The 27753-nt window shown below is 51.2% G+C and overlaps 3 protein-coding genes across 4 annotated transcripts in view; 1 reads left to right on the forward strand and 2 right to left on the reverse strand.

Moving 5' to 3' along the window:
- LCK (LCK proto-oncogene, Src family tyrosine kinase) overlaps positions 1–10677 on the reverse strand; it is a 35506-nt gene extending 24829 nt beyond the window's left edge. For both annotated transcript variants that reach the window (XM_057300514.2, XM_057300508.2), the window contains exon 1: positions 10570–10677. The gene's annotated coding sequence lies outside the window, so the exon portion shown is untranslated. The remainder of the gene's footprint in view (positions 1–10569) is intronic.
- Positions 10678–12886: 2209 nt separating this feature from the next.
- On the reverse strand, positions 12887–26863 carry FAM167B (family with sequence similarity 167 member B). The gene is made up of 3 exons (XM_055103153.2): positions 26748–26863; positions 14061–15359; positions 12887–13372 (listed from the first exon to the last, which is right to left on the reverse strand). The coding sequence occupies exons 2-3, from the start codon at positions 14319–14321 to the stop codon at positions 13142–13144; spliced, it is 492 nt and encodes a 163-aa protein (XP_054959128.1). The 5' UTR covers positions 14322–15359; positions 26748–26863; the 3' UTR covers positions 12887–13141.
- On the forward strand, positions 18758–26318 carry LOC134730825 (uncharacterized). Its single transcript, XM_063606394.1, has 5 exons — positions 18758–18769; positions 20134–20250; positions 20333–20539; positions 20829–21807; positions 26184–26318. The coding sequence occupies exons 1-4, from the start codon at positions 18758–18760 to the stop codon at positions 21270–21272; spliced, it is 780 nt and encodes a 259-aa protein (XP_063462464.1). The 3' UTR covers positions 21273–21807; positions 26184–26318.
- Positions 26864–27753: the final 890 nt, after the last annotated feature.

Genomic DNA, 27753 nt, shown 5'->3' on the forward strand with positions numbered 1-27753 from the left:
CTTTTTTTTTTTTTTCTGACAGAGTCTAGTTCTGTTGCCCAGGCTGGAGTGCAATGGCGTGATCTCGGTTCACTGCAACCTCTGCCTCCCAGGTTCAAGCGATTCTCCTGCCTCAGCCTCCGGAGTAGCTGGGATTGGAGGCATGCGCCTAGTATGCCCGGCTAATTTTTGTATTTTTAGTAGAGACGGGGTTTCACCATGTTGGTCAGGCTGGTCTCAAACTCCTGACCTCATGATCTGCCCACCTCGGCCTCCAAAGTGCTGAGATTACAGGTGTAAGCCACCACACCCAGCCCTTTTTTTTTTTTTTTTGAGACAGAGGACAGAGTCTCACTGTGTCGCCCAGGCTAGGGAACAGTGGCACGATCTCGGCTCACTGCAACCTCCAACTCCCAGGTTCAAGTGATTATCCTGCCTCAGCCTCCCAAGTAGCTGGGATTACAGTCACGTTCCACCAGGCCCAGCTAATTTTTGTATTTTTAGTAGAGACGGGGTTTCACTATGTTAGCTAGGCTGGTCTTGAACTCCTGACTTCGTGATCTGCCCACCTCGGCCTCCCAAAGTGCTGGGATTACAGGCTTGAGCCACCACCATGCCCGGCCAGCAGGAGAATCTCTTGAACTGGGGAAGCGGAGGTTGCAGTGAGTGGACATCACGCCACTGCACTCCAGCCTGGTCCATGGAGTGAGACTCTGTCTCAAAAAAAAAAAAAAAAAAATTAGCCAAGCATGATGGCGTGATGGCATTTGCCTGTAGTCCTAGCTACCCAGGAGGCTGAAGTGGGAGGATCGCTGAGCCCAGGAAGTCAAGGCTGCAGTGAGCCGTGATTATACCACTGCACACCAGTCTGGGCGACAGGGGACCCTGTCTCAAAAAAAGAAAAAATTAATTAAATTAAATTAAATTAAAAAAATTTTTTAAGTTAACATTTTTTCTCCTCCAACTATAGACCTATTGATTTATTGAACATTTTGTCCAAAATGTGTGCCAGCTTCGTGGCTGAGTTTCTTGGGCCAATGCTTTACATCAAGAACAGGCAGGTGGTCGGATGCAATGGCTCACGCCAGTAATCTCAACATTTTGGAAGGCCAAAGTGGAAGGATCACTCGAGGCCAGGAGTTCAAGACCAGCCTGGGCAACATGGTGAGAACTCATTTCTACAAAAAATACAAAAATTAACCAGGTGTGGTGGTGCACGCCTGTAGTCCTAGCTACTCAGGAGGTTAAGGCAGGAGGATCGCTGAGCCCAGGAGGTTGAGGTTGCAGTGAGCCAATATCATACCACTGTACTCTAGCCTGGGGGAAAGAGCAAGAACCTCTCTCAAACAAAACAAAACAAACAAAGCAACACAAAAAACAGCAGACAAGACTATACTTCCTTTAGGGATCATTTCTTTAGTTCAGTTTCTCTGAACATGTAGAGCACAAAAAGTAAAAAAGAAAAAAGAACAAGCAGACTATTCTACTGCAGACCATTGTTGTACTCTGGACCACCTCATGGCAAAATCTGTCAGAAATCATTTAGAATAGCCAGGGCTGGAGGCTTACGCCTGTAATCCTAGGGCCGAGATGGGAAAATCACTTGAGCTCAGAAGTTCAAGACCAGCCTGGGCAACATAGTGAGACTTTGTCTCTGTAAAAATAAAAATAAAAGGCCAGGCGCAGTGGTTCACACCTGTAACCCCAACACTTTGGGAGGCTGAGGCGGGTGGATCATGAGGTCAAGAGATCGAGACCATTCTGGCCAACATGGCGAAACCTCATCTCTACTAAAAATACAAAAAATTAGCTGAACGTGGTGGTGCACACCTGTAGTCCCAGCTACTCAGAAGGCTGAGGCAGGAGAATTGCTTAAACCCGGGACTGCACTCCAGCCTGGCAACAGAGTGAGACTCTGTCTCAAAAATAAAATAAAATAAAATTAAAATTAAAATTAAAAAAATGAATCATTTAAAACATTTTCTTCGCCTTTGCCCCTGACCCAGACTTGATTAATGACAAAGCTGCCCATGTTCAATAAAGAGCCTTAGCTATTCATGCCCACATAGAACCCTCATGACAATATCAAGCAATATCAAGAATCAGGGCTAGCAGGCATGGCAAATAATTTCTTCCTTTATTTTATTTTATTTTGAGACAGGGTCTTGCCCTCTTGCTCTCTTGCTCTCTTGTGCCACTGGAGTGCAGTGGCAAAATCACAGCTCACTGAAGCCTCGACCTCCCGGGTTCAAGCAATCCTCCCACCTCAGCCTCCTGAGTAACTGGGACAACAGGCATGTGCCACCACGCCCGGCTATTATTATTATCATTATTATTATTATTATTTTTATTTTTTTAGATGAAGTCTCACTCTATCGCCCAGGCTGGAGTGCAGTGGTGCGATCTCGGCTCACTGCAACCTCTGCCTCCCAGGTTCAAGCAATTCTACCTCAGCCTCCCGAGGAGCTGGGACTACAGGCGTGTGCCACCACACCTGGCTAATGTTTGTATTTTTAGTAGAGATGGGGTTTCACCATGTTGGCCAGGGTAGTCTAGAACTCTTGGCCTCAAGTGATCTGCCTGCATTGGCCTCCCAAAGTGTGGGATTACAGGTGTGGCATGAGCCACCGCACCCAGCCTCCAGCTATTTTTTTTTTTCTTTTTCTTTTTTTTACCTGAGAAGCTGTGAATGAGAGGGCCCGGGTAATTTTTGTATTTTTTTAATTTTTGTAGAGACAGGGTTTTGCCATGTTGCTCAGGCTAGTCTCAAACTCCTGAGCTTAAGCAATCCACTGCCTCAGCCCCTTAAAGTGCTGGGATTACAGGCATGGGCTACCGTGCCCCGTCAGTAATTAATTTCTAGTGGGTAAATCAGGGATGTGTCCTGGGCTACCTCCTTTTTCATATTTGTTTAAATACATAATACTTTTTTTTTTTTGAGATGGTATCTCACTCTGTGGCCCAGACTGGAGTGCAGTGACACAATCATGGCTCACTGCAGCCTCGACCTCCCATAGCTCAGGTGATCCTCCTACCTCAGCCTCCTGAGTAGCTGGCACTATGGGTGGGCAACACCGCGCCTGGATAATTTTTGTATTTTTAGTAGGGACAGGGTCTCACCACGTCACACAGGCTGGGTTTTGTTTTTTTTTTTGAGACGGAGTCTCGCACTGTTGCCCAGGCTGGAGTGCAGTGACGTGATCTCAGCTCACTGCAACCTCCACCTCCCAGGTTCAAGCGATTCTCCTGCCTCAGCCTCCCGAGTAGCTGGGATTACAGGCACCCGCCACCATGCCCAGCTAATTTTTTGTATTTTTAGTAGAGACGTGTTTTTTAGTAGAGACGTGTTTTTTAGTAGAAACTAATTTTAGTTTCACTATGTTGGTCAGGCTGGTCTCGAACTTCTGATGTTGTGATCCACCTGCCTCCGCCTCCCAAAGTGCTGGGATTACGGGTGTGAGCCACTGCGCCCAGCCTGGTTTTTTTTTTTTTTTTTTTTTTTTTAAAGAGATGGAGTCTCACATCTCACTCTGTCACCCAGGCTGGAGTAGTACAGCACATGATTGTAGCTCACTGCAACCTGAAACTTCTGGCCTCAAGTAATCCTCCCACCTCAGCCTCCCGAATAGCTGGGATTACAGGCAGGAGCCACTGCACCTGGCTTTAATTCCTCTCTCTCTCTCTTTTTTTTTTTTTCCTTTAGAGATGGGATCTCACTCTGTTGCCCAGGCTGGAGTGCGGTGGCATGATCATGGCTCACTGCAGCCTCAACCACCTGGGCTCAAGTGATCCTCCCACCTCAGCCTCCTGAGTAGCTGGGACCACAGGTACACACCACCAAGCCCAGTTAATTTTTTTGTTTTTTGTAGAGACGGGGTCTGCCTATGTTCCCCAGGCTGGTCTTGAACTCCTGGGCTCAAGCAGTTCCCTTGCTTTGGCCTCCCAAAATGCTGTGATTATAGGTGCAAGCCACCACACCTGGCTTAATACCTTTTTTGAATGAACTCTGTAGCCTCTCGACACAGAGAGAACAAAAAAAAAGCATTATTTTGGATGCAAACAAAATGGATTTATTTTCACAAATTGGGAGTGTCTTGAACATAGAACTGATTCTGCTAGTCAAGTATCGCTATAAATAAGGGATATAGAGCAATTATTCTAATTGGTATTTTAGTAGAAGTCCCCCAACCAGTAACGTGAATGTACCTGATAATCCCTTTTACTGAGTCCGCTCCCTTGGGTACCTTGGTGTGCTTTTTGTATCATGGACAGTTTTATTAGGATGGAGCCTTACTTACAGCTTGGCAATCCACACTGCTTTATAAACGTTTCTGGGAGTCTGGCAGCTCTGGAAGCTCAGTTCACCATGTCCATGCCATGGCAACCCAAGTTCAATCCAGGTTCTCCCAATCACTTGCTGGCAGAAGGGCACCAGGCATGGTGGTTCACACCTATAATCCCAGCACTTTGGGAGGCTAAGGTGGGCAGATAGATACTTGAGCCCAGGAGTTTGAGACCAGCCTGGGCAACATGGCAAAACCCCGTCGGTACAAAAAAAATACAAAAATGAGCCGGACTTTGTGTCCCATGCTTGTGGTCCCAGCTACTTGGGAGGCTGAGGTGGGAGGATCACCTGAGCTTGGGGAGGTCAAGGCTACGGTTAGCCAAGATTGAGCCACTACGCTCCAGCCTAGGCGACAGAGCAAGACCTTGTCTCAAAAAAAAAAAAAAAAAAACCAAAAAAAAACAAGACTTACTGGCAGAAGGTTGTTGGGCAGCTTACTAAACCTCTGCACTTCCCTCAGTTCCTTCATCAGCAAAATGATGACAAAAATAAGACTTGCATCTAAGGCTGGCTGTGGTGAGCATTATACGTGGTATATAGATGATCTCATATAATAAAATGCTTAACATAGTGCTTGCTACATAGACACTGGCCTTAAACATCTTTCAGGCTAAAATGATTGATCATTTTCATTTTCCTTCATGATTTTTGGCACTTCCATGGGCTACCTTTTCACGTTTGATATATGCACCTAAAATGGAAACTTTACTACCATAAATGGAAAACCAGAATCATGAGACATAAATAGAAGTGAAACAACAGCGCACACTAAAATAAACACATAAATTAACATTCGTAAATGTTCATCCATTATCCCCTAAAATCACTTACACACCTCAGTGGTGTACAGGTCATATTTTAGGAAATGCCACACTGCAAGAGAGAACTTTGGGCTTAGGCTGCTGCTTGTGGACTAAAGGAGCTGGCCTATTGACAAAAATGTAATGGGTGAGGTAGGACGATTGCTTGAGACCATACATAGTGTGAATGCAGCTTGGGCAAAATAGTGAGATCTTATCTCCACACACTTTTTTTTTTTTTAAGACAGAGTTTTGCTCTTGTTGCCCAGGCTGGAGTGCAATGGCACGATCTCGGTTCACTGCAACCTCCACTTCCCGAGTTCAAGCAATTCTCCTGTCTCAGCCTCCCAAGTAACTGGGATTACAGGCGCCTGCCACCACGCCTGGCTAATTTTTTGTATTTTTAGTAGAGACAGGGTTTCACCATGTTGGCCAGGCTGGTTTCAAACTCCTGACCTCAGATGATCCACCCACCTCAGCCTCCCAAAGTGTTGGGAGTTTAGTAGAAACCCCATTTCTACTAAAAATACAAAAGTTAGCCGGGTTTGGTGGCATGTGCCTGTAGTCCCAGCTACTTGGGAAGCTGAGGCAGGAGAATTGCTTGAACCCGGAGACAGAGGTTGCAGTGAGCTGAGATAGTGCCACTGCACTCCAGCCTGGGTGACAGAGCAAGACTCTATCTATAAATAAATAAATAAATAAATAAATAAATAAATAAATTGTATTGTTATTATTATGTTTTAATAGAGACGGGGTGTTGCTATGTTGCCCAGGCTAGTCTTGAATGCCTAGTCTCAAGAGATCTTCCTGCCTCAGCCTCCCAAAGTATTGGGATTATAGGCATGAACCACTGTGCCTGGCCAAGAATTTTTTTATAATTAGCTGGGCATGGTGGTACACATCTGTAGTCCTAGGCTACTCAGGAAGCTGAGGTGGGAGAACCACTCAAGCCCAGGTGTGTGAAGTTACAGTGAGCTATGATCACACCATGTGCCCCAGCCGGGGCAACAGACTGAGACACTGTCTCAAAAAAAAAAAAAAAAAAATTTAATGGGTACCTCCTATGTGCCAGATTCTGACCTAGAGCTGAGGATGCAGAAGTAAGCAGACAGAGAGCGTCCTATGCATTTGGCCCTGCCCTCTGTGACAGAGGTGGGTGACCCTCTGGTGGGTCACTTCATTTTCACAGGAGGCTATAAGGCTTGTAGTTAGCTCACTGATCAATAATATCTGTGACTGCCAACAACATGGCCGCACATGACAGCAACACTCGCCAGGAAGTAACATTTCAAAATCACCACCGTTAACCATTTACCAAGCTAACGTTTAGTGAAACAGTTAAAAGGATGAGGTATTTTGTATTGACATGTATTGACACGGAAAGACATCCCGCATACACCATGGCAAGCAAGTTGCAGAACAGAATGCAGAGTATATGCCTATTTGCATTGACATATGCATACAGGGGATTCTTTTAAATAAGCTCTGTGCTAAGCCTTTATTTGCATTATTTCATGTAATTCTCATAATAATCCTATGAAGTGCTATTATTATCCCCATTTTACAGATGCAAAGACTGAGGCCCAAACCAGGTAAAATGATTTGTCTGAGGCCTCATAACAAACAAATGAGCAGTGGAGTTGTGAAGTGAGTCCCAGTCTGCCAGCCTGCAGAGACTAGACTTAACCTCCATGTTTTTCAGCAGCCATACATGGGAAAATCTGGAAGGACACACACCAAATTTTTCATGATGGGCATATCCCAGAAGTGGGATTGGAGGAGGCTGCATTTCTTGTATTTCTTTATATGCCTCTTACTGTTTGAGTTTTAAATTTTATTTTTTTTTAAATAATTAAATAGAGATGGGGTCTGCCTATGTTGCCCAGGCAGGTCTCAAACTCCTGGGACCATGTGATCCTCCCATCACGGCCCCCCAAAGTGCTAGGATTACAGGTGCGAGCCACCGTGCCTGGCCTGTTTGAGTGTTTTTAAAACAGCAATGTGCTAATTTTGTAATGAGAAACAAAAACAGCCGGGCGAGGTGGCTCATGCCTGTAATCCCAGCACTTTGGGAGGCTGAGGCAGGCGGATCACCTGAGATCGGGAGTTCAAGATCAGCCTGACCAACATGGAGAAACCCCATCTCTACTAAAAACACAAAATTAGCCGGGCGTGGTGGTCCATGCCTGTAATCCCAGCTACTCAGGAGGCTGAGGCAGCAGAATCACTTGAACCAGGGAGACGGAGGTTGCAGTGAGCCAAGATCGCACCACTGCACTCCATCCTGGGCAACAAGAGTAAAACTCTGTCTCAAAAAAACGAAAAACAAACAAACCAAAAAAATCCCACAAAACTTAGCCAGACATGGTGGCACACGCCTGTAATCCCAGTTACTAGGGAGGCTGAGGCAGGAGAATCACTGGAACCTGGGAGGTGGAGGTTTACAGACATGCACCACCATGCCTGGCTAATTTTTTGTATTTTTAGTGGAGATGGGGATTCATCATGATGGCCAGGCTGGTTTCGAACTCCTGACCTCAGGTGATCCGCCTGCTTTGGCCTCCCAAAGTGCTGGGATTACAGGCGTGAGCCACTGCACTCTGCCGTGTTTATTTTTTAGAGACAGAATCTAGCTGTGTCACCCAGGCCAGAGTGCAGTGGAGCGATCACAGCTCACTGCAGCCTCAAACCCCTAGCTCCAGATACTTTAAAATCAACACTGAGGTTGATTGTGAGAGGCCCCATTACTGGATGGTACCTTGGTCCCACCTGCTCCTCACCACCTACCCCACCCCACCCCACTGAGAATTACTTTCACTGAATTGAGCTTGGCCTTGAAGCCATCAGCTTGTGGGTGTGTGCATGGAGTTATAGGATGTAGTCTGTGTTTTATGTGTAGCCCCTGCCCTGCCTCTGAACACATCTGTACACGTAGATTTTCCCATGATATGTATGGTGTTTTGGCTTGTGTGTGTGTGTGTGTCTGTGTGTGGCTGCGTGAGAGACCCTCTTCTAAAGTAGATCCCATGGCCCTGCTCAGAGTCCAGCCTGCCTGAGTTCTCACACTCCTCACACTGTATACAGGAAACAGGCTGATTTGCAAAGCCACACCACAAGTGTGAGGGAATGGGTGGTTCACTGGCCCACCAAGGTGCTGAGTGGGCATAATTTGGGTGTGGACAGCCCTCCCTTTGGTGCATCATTTGCAGGGGGAGGGAGTGCCCCACCTCCCTTAAACACCTACTATGTGCTGGCCAGGTGCGGTGGCTCATGCCTGTAATCCCAGCACTTTGGGAGGCCGAGGTGGGTGGATCACGAGGTCAGGAGATCGAAACCATCCTGGCCAATATAGTGAAACTCCATCTCTACTAAAAATGCAAAAATTAGCTGGGCATGGTGGCGCGCCTGTTAATCCTAGCACTTGGGAGGCTGAGGCAGGAGAATCACTTGAACCCGGGAGGCATTTTTGTTTGAGATGGGGTTTCGCTCTGTTGCCTAGGCTGGAGTGCAATGACTCGATCTCTGCTCACTACAACCTGTGCCTCCCGGGTTCAAGCAATTCTGCCTCAGCCCCCTGAGTAGCTAGGATTACAGGCACCTGCCACCACGCTCGGCTAATTTTGCATTTTTAACGAAGACAGGGTTTCACCATGTTGGCCAGCCTGGTCTCAAGCTCCTGGCCTCAAATGATCTGCCCGCCTCAGCCTCCCAAAGTGCTGGGATTACAGGTGTGAGCCACCGTGCCCAGCTTGATTATTGCCTCTTTACAGATAAGTAAACTGAAGCTCAGAGAGAGAGATGAAGCCACTTGCTCAAGGAAATGGTCCAGCGGAATTGTGACTGGGTCGGCCTGTCTCTGAAATGCACATTCTCTGCTCCACACCACACCTGTGGGCTCTCTGGCCTTTGGTCTTGCTCTGAGGTCTCTGCCCTCGTGGTACCCAAGGAACAGAATCCAGGGATAGTGACCTTGGCTTCATGTCCTACGCACTCTTGAAAATGGGTCTTTCTCCTTCTCAGAACTGTCTTGACTCTTGCAGGAAGCTTTCCAGATCTTAAGAGACACCTTCTCCCCTCCTCTGAACCAATGCTCAGCCTGTTCTTGGCCCCTGTCCACTTGGCCCTTCTCTCTTTGAGAAGAGCCTCTGTTCCTGGGGCCCAAGAGCAAGGGACCCTGTCTGATTCATCTGTCAGCATAGGGCTGGGTGGAAGGAACTGCTCATGCCTGTCCAGGGTGAATGACCCTCCCTGAAGTGCGGGGAGAGCCACCATGTTCCCTAGCCCCCACAAGAGGCTACAGGACTTGGAGCTGTAGACAGGAGAAAGGCTGGGACCTGCTGACTAGGCGGAAAGTGTGTGTCAAGAAAAACTCCAACGAAGCAGGGGAAACCTGGAAATCTGGCTGAGTGAGGACTTCCCAAAGAAATTAAGGCTCAGAGTTAAAAAGTGAGGAGGTGAGCAGGTAGCAACTATGCCTCCCCAGTCTCTCTCCACCTCCCTGGGGTTTGAAGCAGGAATCAGCAAAACCAACTGGCCCTACACAGGCAGGGCTGAAGCGGGAGGGAGCCAGGGGCGAGGGGAGGACATCCTGCTGTGACGCTTGGCAGGGGCAGGAATGGTGACTTTCCAGATGGAAGTTCAGCACTTCCTCACCCAGGACCAACTGCACCCCTGTCTGGGATAAAAACAGTACTTCCTCTTCCTTTCTCCCATCATTCTCTTCACTTCCAACTTCCCATACTCAGATCAGATATGTCCATCCACCCTGGAGCTCCATCCCAGATGTTGGACACCCCCACACATATCAGTTCACGCCCATCAGGAGATTCTTCCCTCGATCGCTGAGGCTAAAATCACTCCTCGCATGTCCATCTGGATGCCTTGGGTGATCTCTCTCTCTCTCTCTCTCTCTCTCTCTCTCTCTCTCAGGAGATTCTTGTCACTGGGGTCTGCCCCAGAAACCAGAAGGATTCCTGGGTCCTCTGAGTCCAGCCTGTCCATCACCCTGCTCCAGGCGGGGTGGCCACAGCCTCAGCCATCACTCTCAGCCCTGCCACTGCCTTGCTGAGAAACCGTGGGCAGTGAGTGCCTTGTTCTCTCTGGGCCTCAGGAGCCTCATCCTCATGGCCTGAGGGACTGGGCTTGGTGGTTTCTGGAAGCCTTTTTAACACCTGACTGTCCATGTGCCTGGTGTCCAGGAAACACGCTCCCAGTGAGGTGGGGCCACTGGTGGACAGCACGACAGAGGCAAGCGACACCAGCTTCGCAGGAAAGAGGCGACCCAGCTACACTGCCTGCCTCCCACCTGACCTTGAGCGAGGATCTTCTCTCCCCAGCCACAAAGGGCTGCTGCATCCCTAGGGAGCCTGGGCCCGCACAGCTGCAGCCGTCTGCTATCAGGCCTCTCACCCCGGCGCCTGCGCCCCCAATACCAGCGCTCCTTACCTGCCCAGCCCGGGAGCCCTCTGGCCCCATTCACATGGTCCTCCTGGCCTAACCTGGCTGCCTGGACAGTCTCAGCTCCCTTCGCCGTCGTAGCCACCACCTGTCTCCCCGCGCCCACGTCCCACCCTGACTTCCTGCCTCCTCCGGAGGGCTCCGCAGCCAACCGGGCCCCAGCAGCCCAACCACAACCCTCTAGCACCCCAAGCTTCCTGCCACCATAGACCCCTGCCTCTCAGCCCCTGGGGGTCCCCTACATCTCCAGACCAGGTCCATCTTCCCCTACTGTCCCAGGGTGACACTGGGAGGTTTAAAGTTGAGGGGAGGATGTCTGATAGACCCTCCCTTCTGCCCTCCAGGGTGCATCTGGGCAAGAGATTCAAGGGCAGCCTTTGGGCCCAGTGAGCAGGGGGCAAGCGGACACACACTCAGCTTATGGTGAGAGGCAAACAGCACCTCAGCACCACCGTTGCAGCTGAGAGACCCTTTTGTTTCTGTCTGGCAGCAAAGGTAGCATCGTTCAGAGTCAGAGGAGAGGACAATATCCCTGTTAAATAGCTGGTGAGCAGACCATGCATGTTACAGTCAGGTCAGGCCGAGAGAACAATTCCCATGTCATCTCAGGGCATGGAACAGTAGCTTTATTATAGTCAAGGGTAGGTGAATGGTAGGCTACCATCCCTCTTACAGACAGAATGCTGGAAAACAGCCTGTTTCAGGAGGCAGACAGGACAACCTCATGTCTTCAAGAGGGCATAGTAACGGCCCCTGCTGTAGTCAGAGGCCAGGACAACACCCATTAATCATGGTTGGAGAGTAGGGCAACAGTTCGAATTCAGGTAGAGGCAAGGCCACAGCCCCTGGCAGAGGTGGAGGGCTTGGCACTATCTCCTGCAACAGGTGGAAGACAGAGCAAACAGGGCCGCTCAGGCCCCCAGGTGCAGGCCACAGACTGTCACGACTTTCTGTTATAAGCAGGAGGCAAGAAGATTGTCAGGAGCAGCAGGCAAAGATTTTCCATTTCCCCTGGGGCCAGGCTGAGGGGGCACCCATCATTAGCTGAGGGCCAGGTCACCAGTGATATGAGGAACTCCAGGTGGCCTCATCAGGTCCAAGAACTCGGCCTTGACCCCACCAGGAGGAAAGTGCACATGCGTCACTGCCTGAGTGAGCTGGTAGGGGGAGGGGAACCCACAGAGCATTGTTGGGGCTTGTGAGGTGGAAGCGATGCTGTGTGCACCTCAGCTGCAGAGAGAAGTGGGGGCAGGAAATAGGTGGGGGGAAGAGGAAGCCTGAGTTGGAAAGTCAGACAAAGAGGGTAACACAGAAACAAAGGCTGAGAGAGACAAAGTGACAAACCTTCACAGTGACACAGAGCCTAGAGTTGGAGCTCCAAGCCTGGTGCAGGGCCCAGACTCCCTTGCAATGTAAGCCTGAACACTTCACAGTCCATCTCCCGGTCTCAGCACAGAGTAGAAAGACTGCTGCGCTGGGAGTGAGTAATAGTTCATATTCACTGAGCGCTCACTGTGCACTATCTCCCGTAAGGCACATCTGCTGCCTGTGGAGTGAGAATCAGCATCTCCATTGTGGAGGTGAGGAAACAGACTCAGGGGTTAAGGGAGCTCCTCAGGGTCGAATAGAAATAAATGGTGGCTCAGGCCTGTAATCCCAGCACTTTGGAAGCCCCAGGCAGGTGGATCACTTGAGGTCAGGAGTTTGAGACCAGCCTGGCCAACATGCTGAAACCCTGTCTCTATTAAAAATACAAAAATTAGCCGGGCATGGTGGTGGGTGCCTATAATCCCAGCTACTCGGGAGGCTGAGGCAGGAGAATCGCTTGAAATCGGAAGGTGGAGGTTGCAGTGAGCCGAGATCGCGCCACTACTCCAGCCTGGGCGAAAGAGTGAAATTCCATCTCAAAAAAAAGAAAAAAAAAGAAAAGAAAAGAAAGGAAATTAGCCAGGCGAGGTGGTGGCCGCCTGTAATCCCAGCTACTTGGGAGGCTGAGGCAGGAGAATCGCTTGATCCCCGGAGGCGGAGGTTGCAGTGAGCTGAGATTGTGCTACTGCATTCCAGCCTGGGTGACAGAGTGAGACTCCGCCTCAAAAAAAAAGAAGCAGAAGAAATAACAACAACAAAAAGAAATAAACGGGGTAGCTGGCTTTGAACCCATGTCTCTCAGATTCTGCATTCTTCAGGAGCCCAATTTACCTAAGTCACCTCCCATGGGCCTGCAGTGAACTAGGGTGGTCCCAGTGACAGGCGACATTCAGATAGCGGCCTTGGGCCTGAATAAACGACTGCAAGAGACCTTGATGGGAACCAGAGAAAGCGTTTATTGAGGAGTTTGAGGGTGTGAGCTCCTCCTCCTCCCCCTCCCAGCTGGGTCAGCAGAGGAAACAGGATGCTGGGGTTTTGCACTCTTGGAATTCAGCTCTCAAAAACCTGAATGCTCCTCCTCCCCCGCCAGGAGCTGGTGCCTCTGGGGCACCCCTCCCTTTCCTCTTCCCAGGCAGGCAGGGGAAGCGGCATCGGGAGAGGGGGCGGGGAGTCAGGGGGGCACAGGTGTTCCTCAGCAGAGGGTGAAGCGCCGGGCGCTGATGTTCATGCGCGTGAGGCCCAGGTGCCGCAGCAGCGGGGCCAGGGCCAGGCCGGCCCCGGGCTCCAGCTCCAGCTCCAGCTCGGCCTCATCCAGCAGCTCCTGGTGCAGGTGACAGGCTTGGTCCATCTTCAGTCGGTGCAGCTGGGCCCGCAGCCGCAGCAGCTGCCCTGCCAGCTGCCTGTCCTGCGCCTGCATCTCCCGCTGCGGCCGAGAGGGGGCGTGAGCCTGCTGGACAGGCCCTCGGCCGCGCGCCGTTTCTCCCTTCCTGGCAACGCTGGGCCTTTGCACTGGCTGTGTCCTCCCCAGCCCCCTCTCACCTCAGCTTGATCTCTCCCTATCTCCCAATCTGGTTTCACCTGGTGGTTCTCAAACCCAGCTAAGGAGTCATTATTAAGCAAATCCAACTGCCTGGGCCCCATCCCAAATCAACTAAGCAGAATTTCTGTGTTGGAGCCTGGGTATCTTTATATTTGCACATGTTGAGTTGGGAGCCACCTACTGAAACTTCACCTCTTCAGAATCTGCCTGCAGCATGGCCAGTGCCTCCTTTTGCACTTCGCTGTATCTTTAGGCCATAGAAAGTCCCAGAGTAGGGGAGGCTGTGTATTTCCCTATTTATAATGGTGCCCCACACTCCCCAACACCAGTGCTCTGTCCCCTAAGCAACAGGAGCACAAGGTCAGTAGATTGGATGGAATCCTTCTTCAGCAAGCCTCCCTGAATACAACACTGGACAAGTCCATTCCCAGCTCCTCAGCCCAGGACACCGGAGCGGGCGGTTGCTGGAGGCAGGGTCCATTCTCATCCCTTCCCCATGCCTGTGGTCTTGGACCCTAAGAAGGACCAGCCTGAAGGCCCTGGGCAAAGCTGCCCACCCCACCAGACTCACCAGCTCCCGTCGGAGCCACTCAAGGGCGGAGTCCATTGAGTCGAAACCACAGATGTCCCCAGGTCCCCCTGGTCCAGGTTTGGCTTGGGCCCTGCGCCAGGCCTGGCTCTGGACCTGGGCTGTCCACTCCAGATATGAGGGCCGCCGAGTCTGCAGCTGCAGCTTGGCTGTCAGTGCCTTCACAGAGTCCAGGCTCTCCCCCTCCTCATCCTCCTCGTCCTCTTCACCCACTGCCTGGAATTTCAGTAGCCCCAGGGACATGGCAGGTTTGAGGTGAGTGACAGGGCAGGGCTGCAGCTCTGAGATTAGGGAAAGGCTGGCAATATTGCCCAGGGAGAGGTGGCAGAAGTTGAGGGTGAGAAGAGCGTGCCAGGGAGTGTGTGGTGGTCAATGTTCAAGGTGGGTTGGGGGGCTGAGTGTGCCAGGGTGAGTGAGCAGATGGGTGTGTGAGGCTAAGTATGCAAGGGCTGGAATTTTCCTGGACTGCTAACTTGGGAGCCACGTGATGCCCATCTGGGTGGGGGCCGGAGGAACCCTGCTCCTCTGGCCCTTTGGATGAATTTTATTGTCTTTGCCCAGAAGGAGACACCCAATTCCCAGAAAGGAAGTTGCTCCAGGATGAGAAAAGCATCATTCATACCAGAGTCTTGGCCCTCCTCCCAAGACTCATGTTAAGGGAGCTGAGATCCGGAAGGAGGCTGCCTAGCCACCCCTTGTCCTTACTCGTGACACCAGCCCTTCAGGAAAGGACTAGCCTCCAGGGCCCTGGCCTGGGAGTCAGGAGACCTGAGTTCTAGTGCTGGCTCTGCAGAACCTTGGGCAAGTCTCTGACCTTCTCAGAGCTCTGTTGGGACAGATGAAGGATTTCAAGCTAATACTCTAAGGAGCCCTCAAGGGCTGCCTGCAGGAGAAGGACAGAGCTGTGGATGGGCTCCTTGCCTTCCATCTCCCTGCCCCTCCCAGGGCTTCAACCAGAGCAGTTCCCTTTTTTAAACTTTGTTTTCAAACATAACATACACACAGAAGGAGAGGTGCAGTGGCTCACGCCTGTAATCCCTGCACTTTGGGAAGCCGAGGTGGGCGGATCACGAAGTCAGGAGTTTGAGACCATCCTGGCTAATACGGTGAAACCCCGTCTCTACTAAAAATACAAAAAATTAGCCGAGTGTGGTAGCATGCATCTGTAGTCCCACCTACTTGAGAGGCTGAGGCAAGAGAATCGCTTGAACCCGGGAGGCAGAGGTTGCAGTGAGCCGAGATCGAGCCATTGCATTCCAGCCTGGGTGACAAAGCAAGACTCTGTCAAAAGAAAGAAAGAAGGAAAGAGAGAGAGAGAGAGAAGGGAGGGAGGGAGGGAGGAAGGAAGGAAGGAAGGAAGGGGAAAGAAGTGTAACATACACACAGAAAAACTGTACATATCATAAATGCATGGAGACACGGTGGCTCACGCCTGTAATCCCAACATTTTGGGAGGCTGAGGCGGGCAGATCACCTGAGGTCAGGAGTTTAAGACCAGCCTGGCCAACATGGTGAAACCCTATCTCTACTAAAAATACAAAATGAGCTGGGCGTGGTGGTGCATGCCTGTAATCCCAGCTACCCAGGAGGATGAGGCAGGAGAATCACTGGAGCCTGGAGGCGGAGGTTGCAGTGAGCCAAGATCACACCACTGCACTCTAGCCTGGGCAAAAAGAGCGAAACTCCATCTCAAAAAATAAGTAAATAAGTAAATAAATGAATGTATGGCTCGATGAATTCTCCCAAACTGAACACATCCATGTAACCAGCACCCAGATCAAGCAACAGAGTATTACCAGCACCCAGGAACCGCTGCTAGCCTCCCATGTGCTCCTGGCCTGTCACTAATCTCCTAAGGGTAACACCACCCTCATTCTAACAGCATAGTTTTCTCTGTTTATATACCTTCTAGTGGTTCACAAACTTTAGCATGCATCAGAATCACCTAGAAAGCTTGCTAAGATGGCTAGGCCCCACCACCCAGAGTTTCAGATTCAGTATGTATGGGGTGGGGCCTGGTAATCTGCATTTCTACCAAATTCCCATCCCAACTGCTGCTGCTGGTCTGGAATTTTACAATTTATGCTTTTTTTTTTTTTTTTTTTCGAGACAGGGTCTTGCTTTGTTGCCAGGCTGGAGTGCAGTGGTGGGATTACAGCTCACTGCAACCTTGAACTCTTGGACTCAGGTGATTCTCTTGCTTGACCTCCTCAGTAGCTGGGACTTACAGGGCCAAGACCCCACACCCAGCTAATTTTTTTTTTTTTTTTTAGTTTTTGATAGAGATGAGGTCTTCCTCTGTTGCTCATAATGGTTTTGAACTCAGCCAGGCGCGGTGGTTCACGCCTGTAATCCCAGCACTTTGGGAGGCCAAGGTGGGTGGATCACGAGGTCAGGAGATCGAGACCATCCTGGCTAACATGGTGAAACCCCATCTCTACTAAAAAATACAAAAAAATTAGCCGGGCATGGTGGCAGGCACCTGTAGTCCCAGCTACTTGGGAGGCTGAGGCAGGAGAATGGCGTGAACCCGGGAGGCGGAGCTTGCAGTGAGCCGAGATTGCGCCACTGCAGTCCAGCCTGGGCAACAGAGTGAGACTCCGTCTCAAAAAAATAAATAAATAAATAACAGGATTGAAAGTCAGAGGATGAGAAAGAAAAAAAAAAATTAGGGCATGGTGGCACATGCCTGTGCCCAACTACCTGGGAGACCGAGATGGAAGAATTGCTTGAGCCCAGAAGGGCAAAGCTGCTGCAGTGAGCCCTGATCACATCACTACACTCCAGGCCTGGGTGACAGAGGCTGACCTGTCTCAAAATAAAAAATTTGAAAAAGGCTTCTGTGTCTATGAAGTACCATTGTTTTATTCCTTTATTCTTTTTTTCTTTTCTTCTCTTTTTTTTTTTTTTTTTTTTTTTGAGAGAAGTCTCACTCATCCCCCAGGTTTGAGTGCAATGGCTCAATCTCGGCTCATTGCAACCTCCGCCTCCCGGGTTCAAAAGATTCTCCTGCCTCTGCCTCCCAAGTAGCTGGGATTAAGTTGCCTGCCACCACTAATTTTTGTATATTTTAGTAGAGACGGGGTTTCGCCATGTTGGCCAGGCTGGTTTCGAACTCCTGACCTCAAGTGATCCACCCACCTCAGCCTCCCAAAGTGCTGGGATTACAGGCGTGAGCCACTGCGCCCAGCCTATTCTTTAATTTTTTTATTTTTTTGAGACGGAGTCTCACTTTGTCGCCCAGGCTGGAGTGCAGTGGCGCAATCTAGGCTTACTGCAAGCTCCACCTCCTGGGTTCATGCCATTCTCCTGCCTCAGCCTCCCAAGTAGCTGGGACTACAGGTGCCTGCCACCATGCCCCGCTAATTTTTTTGTATTTTTAGTAGAGACAGGGTTTCACCGTGTCAGCCAGGATGGTCTTGATCTCTTGACCTCGTGATCCGCTCGTCTCGGCCTCCCAAAGTGCTGGGATTACAGGTGTGAGCCACTGTGCCCGGCCTCTTTTTTTTTTTTTTTTTTTTAATGAGACGGGGTCTCACTCTGTCACCCAAGCTGGAGTGCAGTGGTGCAATCTCAGCTCACTGCAACCCCCACCTCCCAGGCTCAAGTGATCCTCCCACCTCAGCCTCCCAAGTAGCTGGGACCACAGGCCCATGCCACACCTGGCTAATTTTTTGTGTTTTTGGTAGAGTTGGGGTTTCGCCATGTTGCCCAGGCTGGTCTCAAACTCCTGGGCTCAAGTGATCCTCCTGCCTCGGTCTCCCAAAGTGCTAGGATTATGGCCATGAGCCACCACTCCCCTCCCTATTCCTCTATTCTTTTTCTTTCTTTTTTCTTTTCTCTTTTTTTTTTTTTTTTGATACAAGTCTCACTCTATTGCCCAAGCTAGAGTGCAGTGGCATGATCTCAGCTCACTGCAACATCCACCTCCTGGGTTCAAGCAATTCTCCTGCCTCAGCCTCCCAAGTAGCTAGGACTACAGGTGCGAACCACCATGCCCGACCAATTTTTCTATTTTTAGTAGAGACAGGGTTTCACCATATTGGCCACGCTGGTCTTGAACTCCTGACCTCAAGTGATCCGCCTGCCTTGGACTCCCAAAGTGCTGGGATTACAGGCGTGAGCCAACTCGCTTGGCTTTTTTTTTTTTTTTTTTTTTTGAGGCAGAGTCTTGCTCTGTTGCCCAGGCTAGAGTGCAGTGGTGTGATCTCAGCTCACTGCAGCCTCCGTTTCTCGGGTTCAAGGGACTCTCCTGCCTCAGCCTCCCGAGTAGCTGGGACTACAAGCACATACCACCATGCCTGGCTAATTTTTGTATTTTTAGTAGAGACCAGATTTAGCCATGTTGGCCAGGCTGTTCTTGAACTTCTGGCCTCAAGGTATCCACCCACCTCAGCCTCCCAAAGGGTTGGGATTACAGGCGTAAGCCACCGCACCCAGCCCTATTCCTTTATTCTCAATTAAAAAGAAAGAAAGAAAGAAAGAAAATAAATAAATAAATAAATAAATAAAATAAGCTGGGCATGGTGGCTCATGCCTGTAATCCCAGCACTTTGGGAGGCCATGCGGCAGGAGCATTGCTTGAGGCTTGGAGTTGAAGACCAGCCTGGGCAAAACAGGGAGACCCCCATCTCCACAAAAATATTTACAAAAGAAAAAGAAGACGGATGGATGAATAGATGGGTCCTGTGGTAAATCGGCTCAGCTCTCGTCCTGCAATTTTACCAGCTTAATTGTGTCTCTTGCCAGACTGAAAACCCTGTGAACAGAATCTTCCCCAGTCATCCCTGGGCCCCAGCACCAAACACAGGGCCCAGCTAACTCACTGTACAGGTAATACACACTTGCTGAAACGATGGTGGATAGCTGATGGGGTTCTTGAGGTCTGGACTCATCCATAAGTGGGCTGCACAGAGGCGCCCTCAGGCAGGGACTTCCAGCTGCGAGGTCGAGGAGGGACGCCAGCTACACAGCTGCAGCATTTAAGGTGGACCAAAGGATTTCCCCAACCCAAGTTTCTTATGTATGGGAGGAAGTAGGCAGTTCCCAGTTTCACACCCACTTTCCAGCCCTTCCACCAGGGTACGGTGGAAGAGATAGTTATCTTTCTTCCTTTCCTTCCTTCCTTCCTTCTTTCTTTCCTTCCTTCCTTCCTTCCTTCCCTCCCTCCCTCCTTCCCTCCCTCCCTCCCTCCTTCCTTCCTTTCTTCTTTCCTTTCTCTTTTTTGACGGAGTTTGCTCTTGTTGCCCAGGCTGGAGTGCAATGGTGCTATCTCATCTCACTGCAACCTCGGTCTCCTGGGTTCAAGCGATTCTCCTGCCTCAGCCTCCCGAGTAGCTGGGATTACAGGCGCACGCCACCATGACTAGTTATTTTTGTATTTTTAGTGGAGACAGGATTTCATTATGTTGGCCACGATGGTCTCGATCTCCTGACCTCGTGATTGGCCCGCCTCGGCCTCCCAAAGTGCTGGGATTACAGGTGTGAGCTACCACGCCTGGCCAATTTTTTGTATTTTTAGTAGAAACAGGGTTTCACCATGTTAGCCAGGGTGGTCTCGAACTCCTGACCTCAGGTGATCCGCCCCGCCTCGGTCTCCCAAAGTGTTGGGATTACAGGCCTGAGCCACTGCGCCCGGTCTTTCTTTCTTTTTAAAGTTAGCAGTAGTGCTAGCACCTCAGGGCTTGAAAAAACAAAAATACAAAAATGTTGAGTGTCTCCTGCAACCCAGGCACAGGGTTAAGGACTTTAGGCAAGATTATTCTCCCCATTTCACAGACGATGACATGGAGATTTGCTTCTGGCCAGGGACCTCGCTAAGAGATATTGGCAATATGAGGGGAAATTCCTGTGAAACTGTGATCCTTTCCTCTGAGGGGCCTCCTTAACAGCTGTCCAGACGGCGTCGCCAGCTGCCCAGGCAGTTCCTATCCCTTTCGGAGCTCCAGCCTGCCCCTCCTGACGCTCTCAGAGTCTGGCCTTCTGCTGGGCCGCGGGTCTCTCACTGGCAGAATGGAGTTCTCGGAGCTGATCCATACGGGCTGGGCCCAAGCAGAGTTTCTACGGGGCCCGGAGGCGCCCCCGCTTCGCGGCACGCTGTGAGTCACCGTCCACCACCTGCTGCTGTCGCCAGGGCCCGCGTCCTCTCCGGACCTGTGGCTGCTGCTGTTGCGTAGCGTCGACTCCTTCGAGAAGCAGTGAGACGTGGGGGGGGGGGTCCCCGGGGTTGAGGAGCGCGCGGCTTGGCGGACTAGGGGGCACGGCCAGCGCAGTCAGAGCTGGCGCCCTCCTGCGTAAGCCCAATCCGGGAAACTCGTTGCCCCTCTCCTGGGAAAGGACCGTCCCTCCCCAGGGTTGCGAGTGACTCGGGCACCATCACCCTGTGCTGTAAAGACCTGCGAGTGCTGCAGCTGGCAATAGAGGGCGCGGAAGCGACGCTGGGCATCGCCCGCTCCATCGAGGTGTGCCGAGGGAGCTCCCGAGCCCTTTAAGCTCTCCCTGTCTCGCGTAGAGGGGAATAAAAAGGTGCTTCTGTCCAAAGAGGCTCCGCAGCCGCAGCTAAATGGCAGGGGGATGCAGGGTGGTCCGGGGTACTTGGAGAGGCCGAAGCTGAAGCTACAGGACTGAGGGGCTGGAAAAGGCGCGGGCGAGGCAATTTCGACCCTCCCCAGAGCCCCTGACTTCCTTCTCCGGACGCTGTCCTCCCTGGAATCAGTCATCACCTCCTTCCCTTTATTCTACCGTCCCAAGGGCCTGAGATTGGGCGACTCCTGGCACTTCCTCCCGCCCGAACGCTACTGCAAGAGAGTAGCTCGCGAAGTGGGCGCGGTCGTAGGGGCCCGGGAAGGTGGAAGCGCCGGGCCTGGAAGAGGCGCGGGGACAGGGCACTCCCTGGGTGCCCTAGACCTGGCCTCTCTCCTCCCTGCGCTGCAGACCAACGCGTGGCGGCTGAGCGAGGTGAACGAGGACTTCAGCTTGTGCCCCAGATACCCCCGTGCGGTGATCGTGCCACACTTGGTGGACGATGATGCCCTGGCGCGCAGCGCCCGCTTCCGTCAGGGAGGTCGCTTCCCGGTGCTCAGCTACCACCCGGCTCCCAGCGGCAGAGGGAGCGCGCCCTCCCCACGCTCCGCCCCTGGGTGGCTGCGTCCTTTCTGGGCCTTTTCTTTTTGGCCCGGTCAATTCGCGGCGTAGCCGCTGCCCCAACTTCTGCCCCATTCTGGCCCCGCCCCTCTCCCGCCTTTTCGCTGGGAAGGGTATCACTTTTCTCTGGCCCCGCCCCTGACGGTTCCGGGCCCCGCGAAGCTTAGTCCCTTCTTTGTCAAGCCAGGACCCGCCCACGGTCTATTCATAGGGTCCCAAACCACTTTGGCCACAACACCCCCAGACTGGTCCGAAGCCTCGTGAGTTCGCCCTGGTCGTTGCACTCCAGCCTGTCGGTGTGCAGACCTGGCTTAGAGGACCCCTAAGGCTGGGGGGTCACTTCCAGAACTGAGTCCGGTCCGCAGGTTCTGCTACGCTCCAGCCAGCCCCTAACTGGTCCCCAGAAGCGGCGCTGCGAGAGGGACCAGGAGCTGCTGCGAACTGCGCTGGCGGGGGCTCGTCCTTGGGCGCGGGGCTTCATCATGGACACGCTCTCGGCCCAGGCCGCGAAACAGGCCCGCGTGACTGGCGGAGGCACGGAGACCAGGGCCGCTTAACCTGGCTGGTTGCACTGGTCCCTGGAGAGGTAAGGGGCCTCCCACCCTCTCCCAGGCCCTCTCCTGCAGGGCTCTGTGAATGTACATGTGTGTGAGTATGTGTTGGCGGGAGATGGGGGGTCCTCCAGGAACCTTGAAGACTCAAGCCTTTCCTGGTGTCATCTCTCCACATGAGCAACCCCACTTGCACACCACCACTGAGAGAGCTCCTTACTCTTTAGGCACCCCAACTTTGCCTGGGAAGAAAAAGCACCTCTACATTAAACTGAAATTTGTCTTCCCAGAACAACCTCCCTGCACACACGCACCCCCTCCCTGAGGGCTGCACCTGCACAGATGTGATCTGTTCCCTCTGTCTCCAGGCGATGGCAGTGCCAAGAAGAGGTCCTGAGGGAGTTTTGTGTTTTGAGGAGAGTAGACTGCTTCCCTATCCAAAATACAAAGCTCTGTTTATTCATTTATTTACCCAGCACTGAGCACAGGGGCTGCCACAGTGGCCAGCTCAGACATGGCAGAGATCAGCAGAGAATGGGCAATCAGGCTCCCCTGAGATGAGCAGCAGCGCAGAGGAGGTGCCCCTCTCTTACTACACCAACTTCAGGTAATCAGAGGTTTCCTTGAGAATAGGATGCTTTAGCTGAGACCCAAAAATGGAGTGAGCCAAAAGAAGAAAGACCCTGCATGTGGAGGGAATTGCAAGTGTCCAGGTGCAGAGACAGCCTGGTTATTTGTCCTGTTTGAGGAACTGCCAAGTACAGTAGTCCCCCCTTATCCTTGGGAAGTATGTTCCAAGATCCCCAGTGAATGCCTGAAGCCTCAGATAGTACCAAACCCTACAGACAGTATGTTTTTCCATACCTATGATAAAGTTTAATTTACTTTATTATTTTTATTTATTTTATTTTATTTTTTTGAGACAAGAGTCTCGCTCTGTCACCCAAGCTGGAGTGCAGTGGCGCTATCTTGGTTCACTGCAACCTCCTCCTCCCAGGTTCAAGTGATTCTCCTGCCTCAGCCTCCCAAATAGCCGGGATTACAGGCACCTGCCACCACGCCCAGCTAATTTTTTTTTTGTATTTTATCTTATTTTATTTTATCATAATAATTATTTTTTAAGATGGAGTCTTGCTTTGTTTCCCAGGCTGGAGTGCAGTAGCGTGATCTTGGCTCTCTGCAACCTCCATTTCCTGGGTTCAAGTGATTCTCTCGCCTCAGCCTCCTGAGTAGTTGGGACTACAGGCGCGTGCCACCAGGCCCGGCTAATTTTTGTATTTTTAGCAGAGATGGGGTTTTGCCATGTTGGCCAGGCTGGTCTGGAACTCCTCACCTCAAGTGGTCTGCCCATCTCAGCCTCCCAAAGTGTTGGGATTACAGGCATGAGCCACCACGCCCGGCCTTTTTTTTGTATTTTAGCAGAGATGGGGTTTCATCATGTCACTCAGGGTGGTCTTGAACTCCTGAGCTCGGGCAATCCACCAGCTTCAGTCTCCCAAAGTACTAGGATTACAAGCGTGAGCCACTGCATCCAGCCAAGTTTAATTTATATAGTAAGCACAACAATAACTAATAATAAAGTAGAACAATTACAACAATATGCTATAATAAAAGTTGTATAGGTCAGGTGCTGAGGTAAAAGATAGGTATTTTTGGAGATTTAGAAGATTGTGGCTGGGCACAGTGACTTATGCCTGTAATCTCAGCACTTTGGCAGGCTGAGGAGGGTGAATCCCTTGAGCCCAAGAGTTTGAGACCAGCCTGGGCAACATAGGGAGACCCTGTCTCTGTACAAAATACAAAAATTGGCTGGGTGTGGTGGCTCATGCAGGTAATCCCAGCATTTTGGGAGGCTGAGGCGGGAAGATCACCTGAGGTCAGGAGTTTGAGACCAGCCTGACCAACATGGAGAAACCCCGTCTCTACTAAAAATACAAAATTAGCCGGGCGTGATGGCACATGCCTTTAATCCCGGCTACTCAGGAGACGGAGGCAGGAGAATCGCTTGAACCCGAAAGGCAGAGGTTGCAGTGAGCTGAGATAGCACCATTGCACTCCAGCCTAGGCAACAAGAATGAAACTCCATCTCAAAAAAAAAAAAAAAAAAAATTAGCTACATGTGGTGGTGCACACCTGTAGTCCCAGCTTCTCAAGAGGCTGAGGTGGATGGCTTGAGCCTGGGAGGCAGAGGTTGCAGTGAGCTGTAATTGTGCCACTGCACTCCAGCCTGGATGAGAGCAAGATCCTGTCCCAAAATTAGCCAGGCATGGTGGTGTGCTCCTGTAGGCCCAGCTACTCAAGAGGCTGAGGTGGGAGATCACTGGAGCCGCAGGAGGTGGAGGCTGCAGTGAACTGTAATCACACCACTGCACTCGAGGCTGGCTGACAGAATGAGACCCTGTCTCAAAAAAAAACAAAAAAAAAAATGGCCGCGTGCGGTGGCTCATGCCTGTAATCCTGGCACTTTGGGAGACCAAGGCGGGTGGATCACCTGAGGTCAGGAGTTTGAGACCAGCCTGGCTAACATGGTGAAACCCCGCTTCTACTAAAAATACAAAAAATTAGCCAGGTGTGGTGGTGCGGGCCTGTAATCCCAGCTATTTGGGAGGCTGAGGCAGGAGAATCGCTTGAAACTGGGAGGTGGAGGTTGCAGTGAGCCGAGATCACGCCATTACACTCTAGCTTGGGCAACAAGAGTGAAACTCCAAAAAAAAAAAGTTGTATGAGGCCGGGCATGGTAGCTCACGCCTGTAATCCCAGCACTTTGGGAGGCCGAGGTAGGTGGGTCACGAGGTCAGGAGATCGAGACCATCCTGGCTAACATGGTGAAACCCTGTCTCTACTAAAAATACAAAAAAAATTAGCCAGGTGTGGTGACGGGCTCCTGTAGTCCCAGCTACTCAGGAGGCTGAGGCAGGAGAATCGCTTGAACCCAGGAGGCAGATGTTGCAGTGAGCTGAGATTGCGCCACTGCACTCCAGCCTGGGTGACCTAGAGTGAGACTCAATCTAAAAAAAATAAACAGTTGTATGAATGTGATCTCTTTCTTAAAATATCTTATTGTACTATACTCACCCTTCTTGTGATGATGTGAGATGCTTAAATGCCCACGTGATGAGATGTGGTGAATGACATAGGCCTTGTAATGCAGCCTTAGGCTCCTACTGACCTTGAACACAAGCCCACTGCAGTACTGCCACAGTCACTCTGATAACCAAGACAGCTACTAAGTGACTAATGGGCAGACAGTGTGTGCAGCATGGATATGCTGGACAAAGGGATGACTCCTATCCAGCGAGACAGAGCAGGGTGACTCAAGATTTCGTCACAACATTCAGAAGGGCTTACAATTTAAAACTTATGAATTGTTTATTTCTGGAATTTTCCATTTAATATTTTCAGGCCACAGTTGACCATGGGTAACTGAAACCTCAGAAAGTGAAACCATGGATGGGGTCAACTAATGTCCTTTGGTACGGTGGGAGTGTCGAGTATGAAATGGGAGGACAGATGAGGCTACAGATAAGCTTAGACTTTATCCTCAAGGCAGCGGGCAGCCACTGAAGGCTTTTAAACAGAGCTGAGAAGTCGCTGTTAGATTTTCTGGCAGGAGGTCACCAGTAACCTTGAACAGAGCAGTTTCTGGGAGGTAGGAGCAGATGCAGAATTCCAAGAGAACTGTGTTTTTCTTGTCAGACCGGGGCTCCCCAGGGAATGCTATGTTGCTCCCATCAGACTGGTGTACATCAAGGGTGTTGTGATACTTCCATCAAATTGGTGGTTTCCCAGGACATTGTGTGTTTCCCCAAAGGGCTATGTGACCCCTCCCCAGGTACTTTCTCAAAGGGTCTTGAGTCTCTCCCATCAGACTGAGGAATCCTCAGAGCTAAGAAACCATTTTAGGCTGGGCGCGGTGGCTCACGCCTGTAATCCCAGCACTTTGGGAGGCCGAGGTGGGCAGATCACAAGGTCAGGAGTCCGAGACCATTCTGGCCAACATGGTGAAACCTAACAATGCAAAAACTAGCTGGGCGTGGTGGCAGTCGCCTGTAGTCCCAGCTACTCTGGAGGCTGAGGCAGAAGAATCACTTAAACCTGGGAGGCGGAGGTTGCAGTGAGCTGAGATCGCACCACTGCACTCCAGCCTGGAGACAGAGCAAGATTCCGTCTCAAAAAAAAAAAAAAAGAAACCATTTCATGGACAGAACGAGACGCTGTCTCAAAGATTAGGAACTCCTCTGTGGGTTGTGTGTGCCGTGAGACTGGACTCCCTAAAGGGCTCTGTGTCCCTTTTATCAGATGGGCTCTTTACAGGATTCTGTGTCTCCCTCATTGGTCTTGAGCACTTGCTCCCTGGCTGTACTTGGCAAGGGCTTGAGCTGGAAAAGATGACCAGACTCCCACCGCCCAGAGGGCGTCCCCTGCAGGAGAGCTTCATGCGCCTGGTGGAGGCCTGTGGGGACTCGGAGCAAAGCATGGACAACTGGCTGAGTCGGCTGGACGGCTGCCGCTGACTGTAACATGTAAAGCAGGCACTGAGCACCACCTGCCTGGCAGTCCAGGGCATGGAGAGGTAAGGCCCCCTTGACATAGAGAATAGGGTGAGATGGGCAGGGCTCTCAACCCCTGGATGCAAAACTGTGATTCAGTAAGCAAATATAGCCTAGAACTGGGTCCATTCTATTCCTGGCCTGGTACATGGGGCTGAAGGCACAGACAGCACCCTGCTTGTTACTTCACTGGCCCAACTCATCCTGGACCCCTTGAGCAAGACCATGGCTGGATTCCAGGAACTGGTGGAGTGGAAGTGGATCCAGGAAAGTAAGTGACCACCCAACCCCAGCCTTACCCTCCATCCAGAAACTTGCTTCCTCGTGCCCATTGCTCTGCCCCCTCCCCAGGCTGGCCACCCCTTCCAGCTGCGCTGTGCCCATTCAGCCTTCTCCCATGCCCACCCCAAGCATGAGGCACCCACCTTTCTCCTCTTCCTGGACTGCGTGTGGCAGTTGGGCTGCCGGTTCCCACTGTCATTGGAGTTTGGGGAAGGGCTACTGTTGGCGCTGTTTGGGCACGCCTATGCCTCCTCTTTTGGCACCTTCCTCTGCAACAGCGAAAAGGAGAGGTGAGCTGAGGGGGTGTTGAGGTAGCTTAGGGGCAGGCACAGGAAAGGGTTGGATACCTGTGCCATCAGTGCCTTACTTCCTTTTTTTTTTTTTTTTTTTTTTGAGATGAAGTCTCGCTCTGTCACCTGTCGCCTGGTCTGGAGCGCAGTGGCACGATCTGGGCTCACTGCAACATTTGCCTCCCTGGTTCAAGCTATTCTCCAGCCTCAGCCTCCCGAGTAGCTGGGATTACAGGCATGTGCCACCACGTCCGGCTAATTTTTATACTTTTAGTATAGATGGAGTTTCACCATATTGGCCAGTCTGATCTCAAACTCCTGACCTCAGGTGATCTGCCCACCTAGGCCTCCTTAAGTGCTGGGATTACAAGCGTGAGTCACTGCGCCCAGCCAGCACCTTACTTCCTTAGGAGCCATCTTTCCCGAATTCAAGTGGGTTTGTCTTTTAGGAAAACTGAGTGTTCTCCTTGCCCCACCTCCAAATCTCATACTTCCTCCTAACTTCTGCAAACCCAGAGATAAATAGGTCCAAGGCCAATCCTTTAGACAGACCTACTCTGTCCATAGCCAATTGCAAGTGAACCCCTACCTTGAAAAGAAGGATTAAAGGGGAAATTTGCTGCAAAAATAATTTATAGGGCTCTCTACCACTTTGCAAGGTCGATTGTTTCAAAGCAATAGAACAGAGGTTGAAAGCAGAGTGGAATCATTTGGGCTCAAATTCCAGTTTCACCACTCACCTGCTGGGTGTTCATAGCAAACCCGTCTGAGTCTCAATCTCGTCGGTAGCATGAAGGGGATAAGAGCAGCCATAATCTGGCCGGGCGCGGTGGCTCACGCCTGTAATCCCAGCACTTTG

Source organism: Pan paniscus, chromosome 1 (assembly GCF_029289425.2).
Source record: "Pan paniscus chromosome 1, NHGRI_mPanPan1-v2.0_pri, whole genome shotgun sequence".
Lineage (NCBI taxonomy): Eukaryota > Metazoa > Chordata > Mammalia > Primates > Hominidae > Pan > Pan paniscus.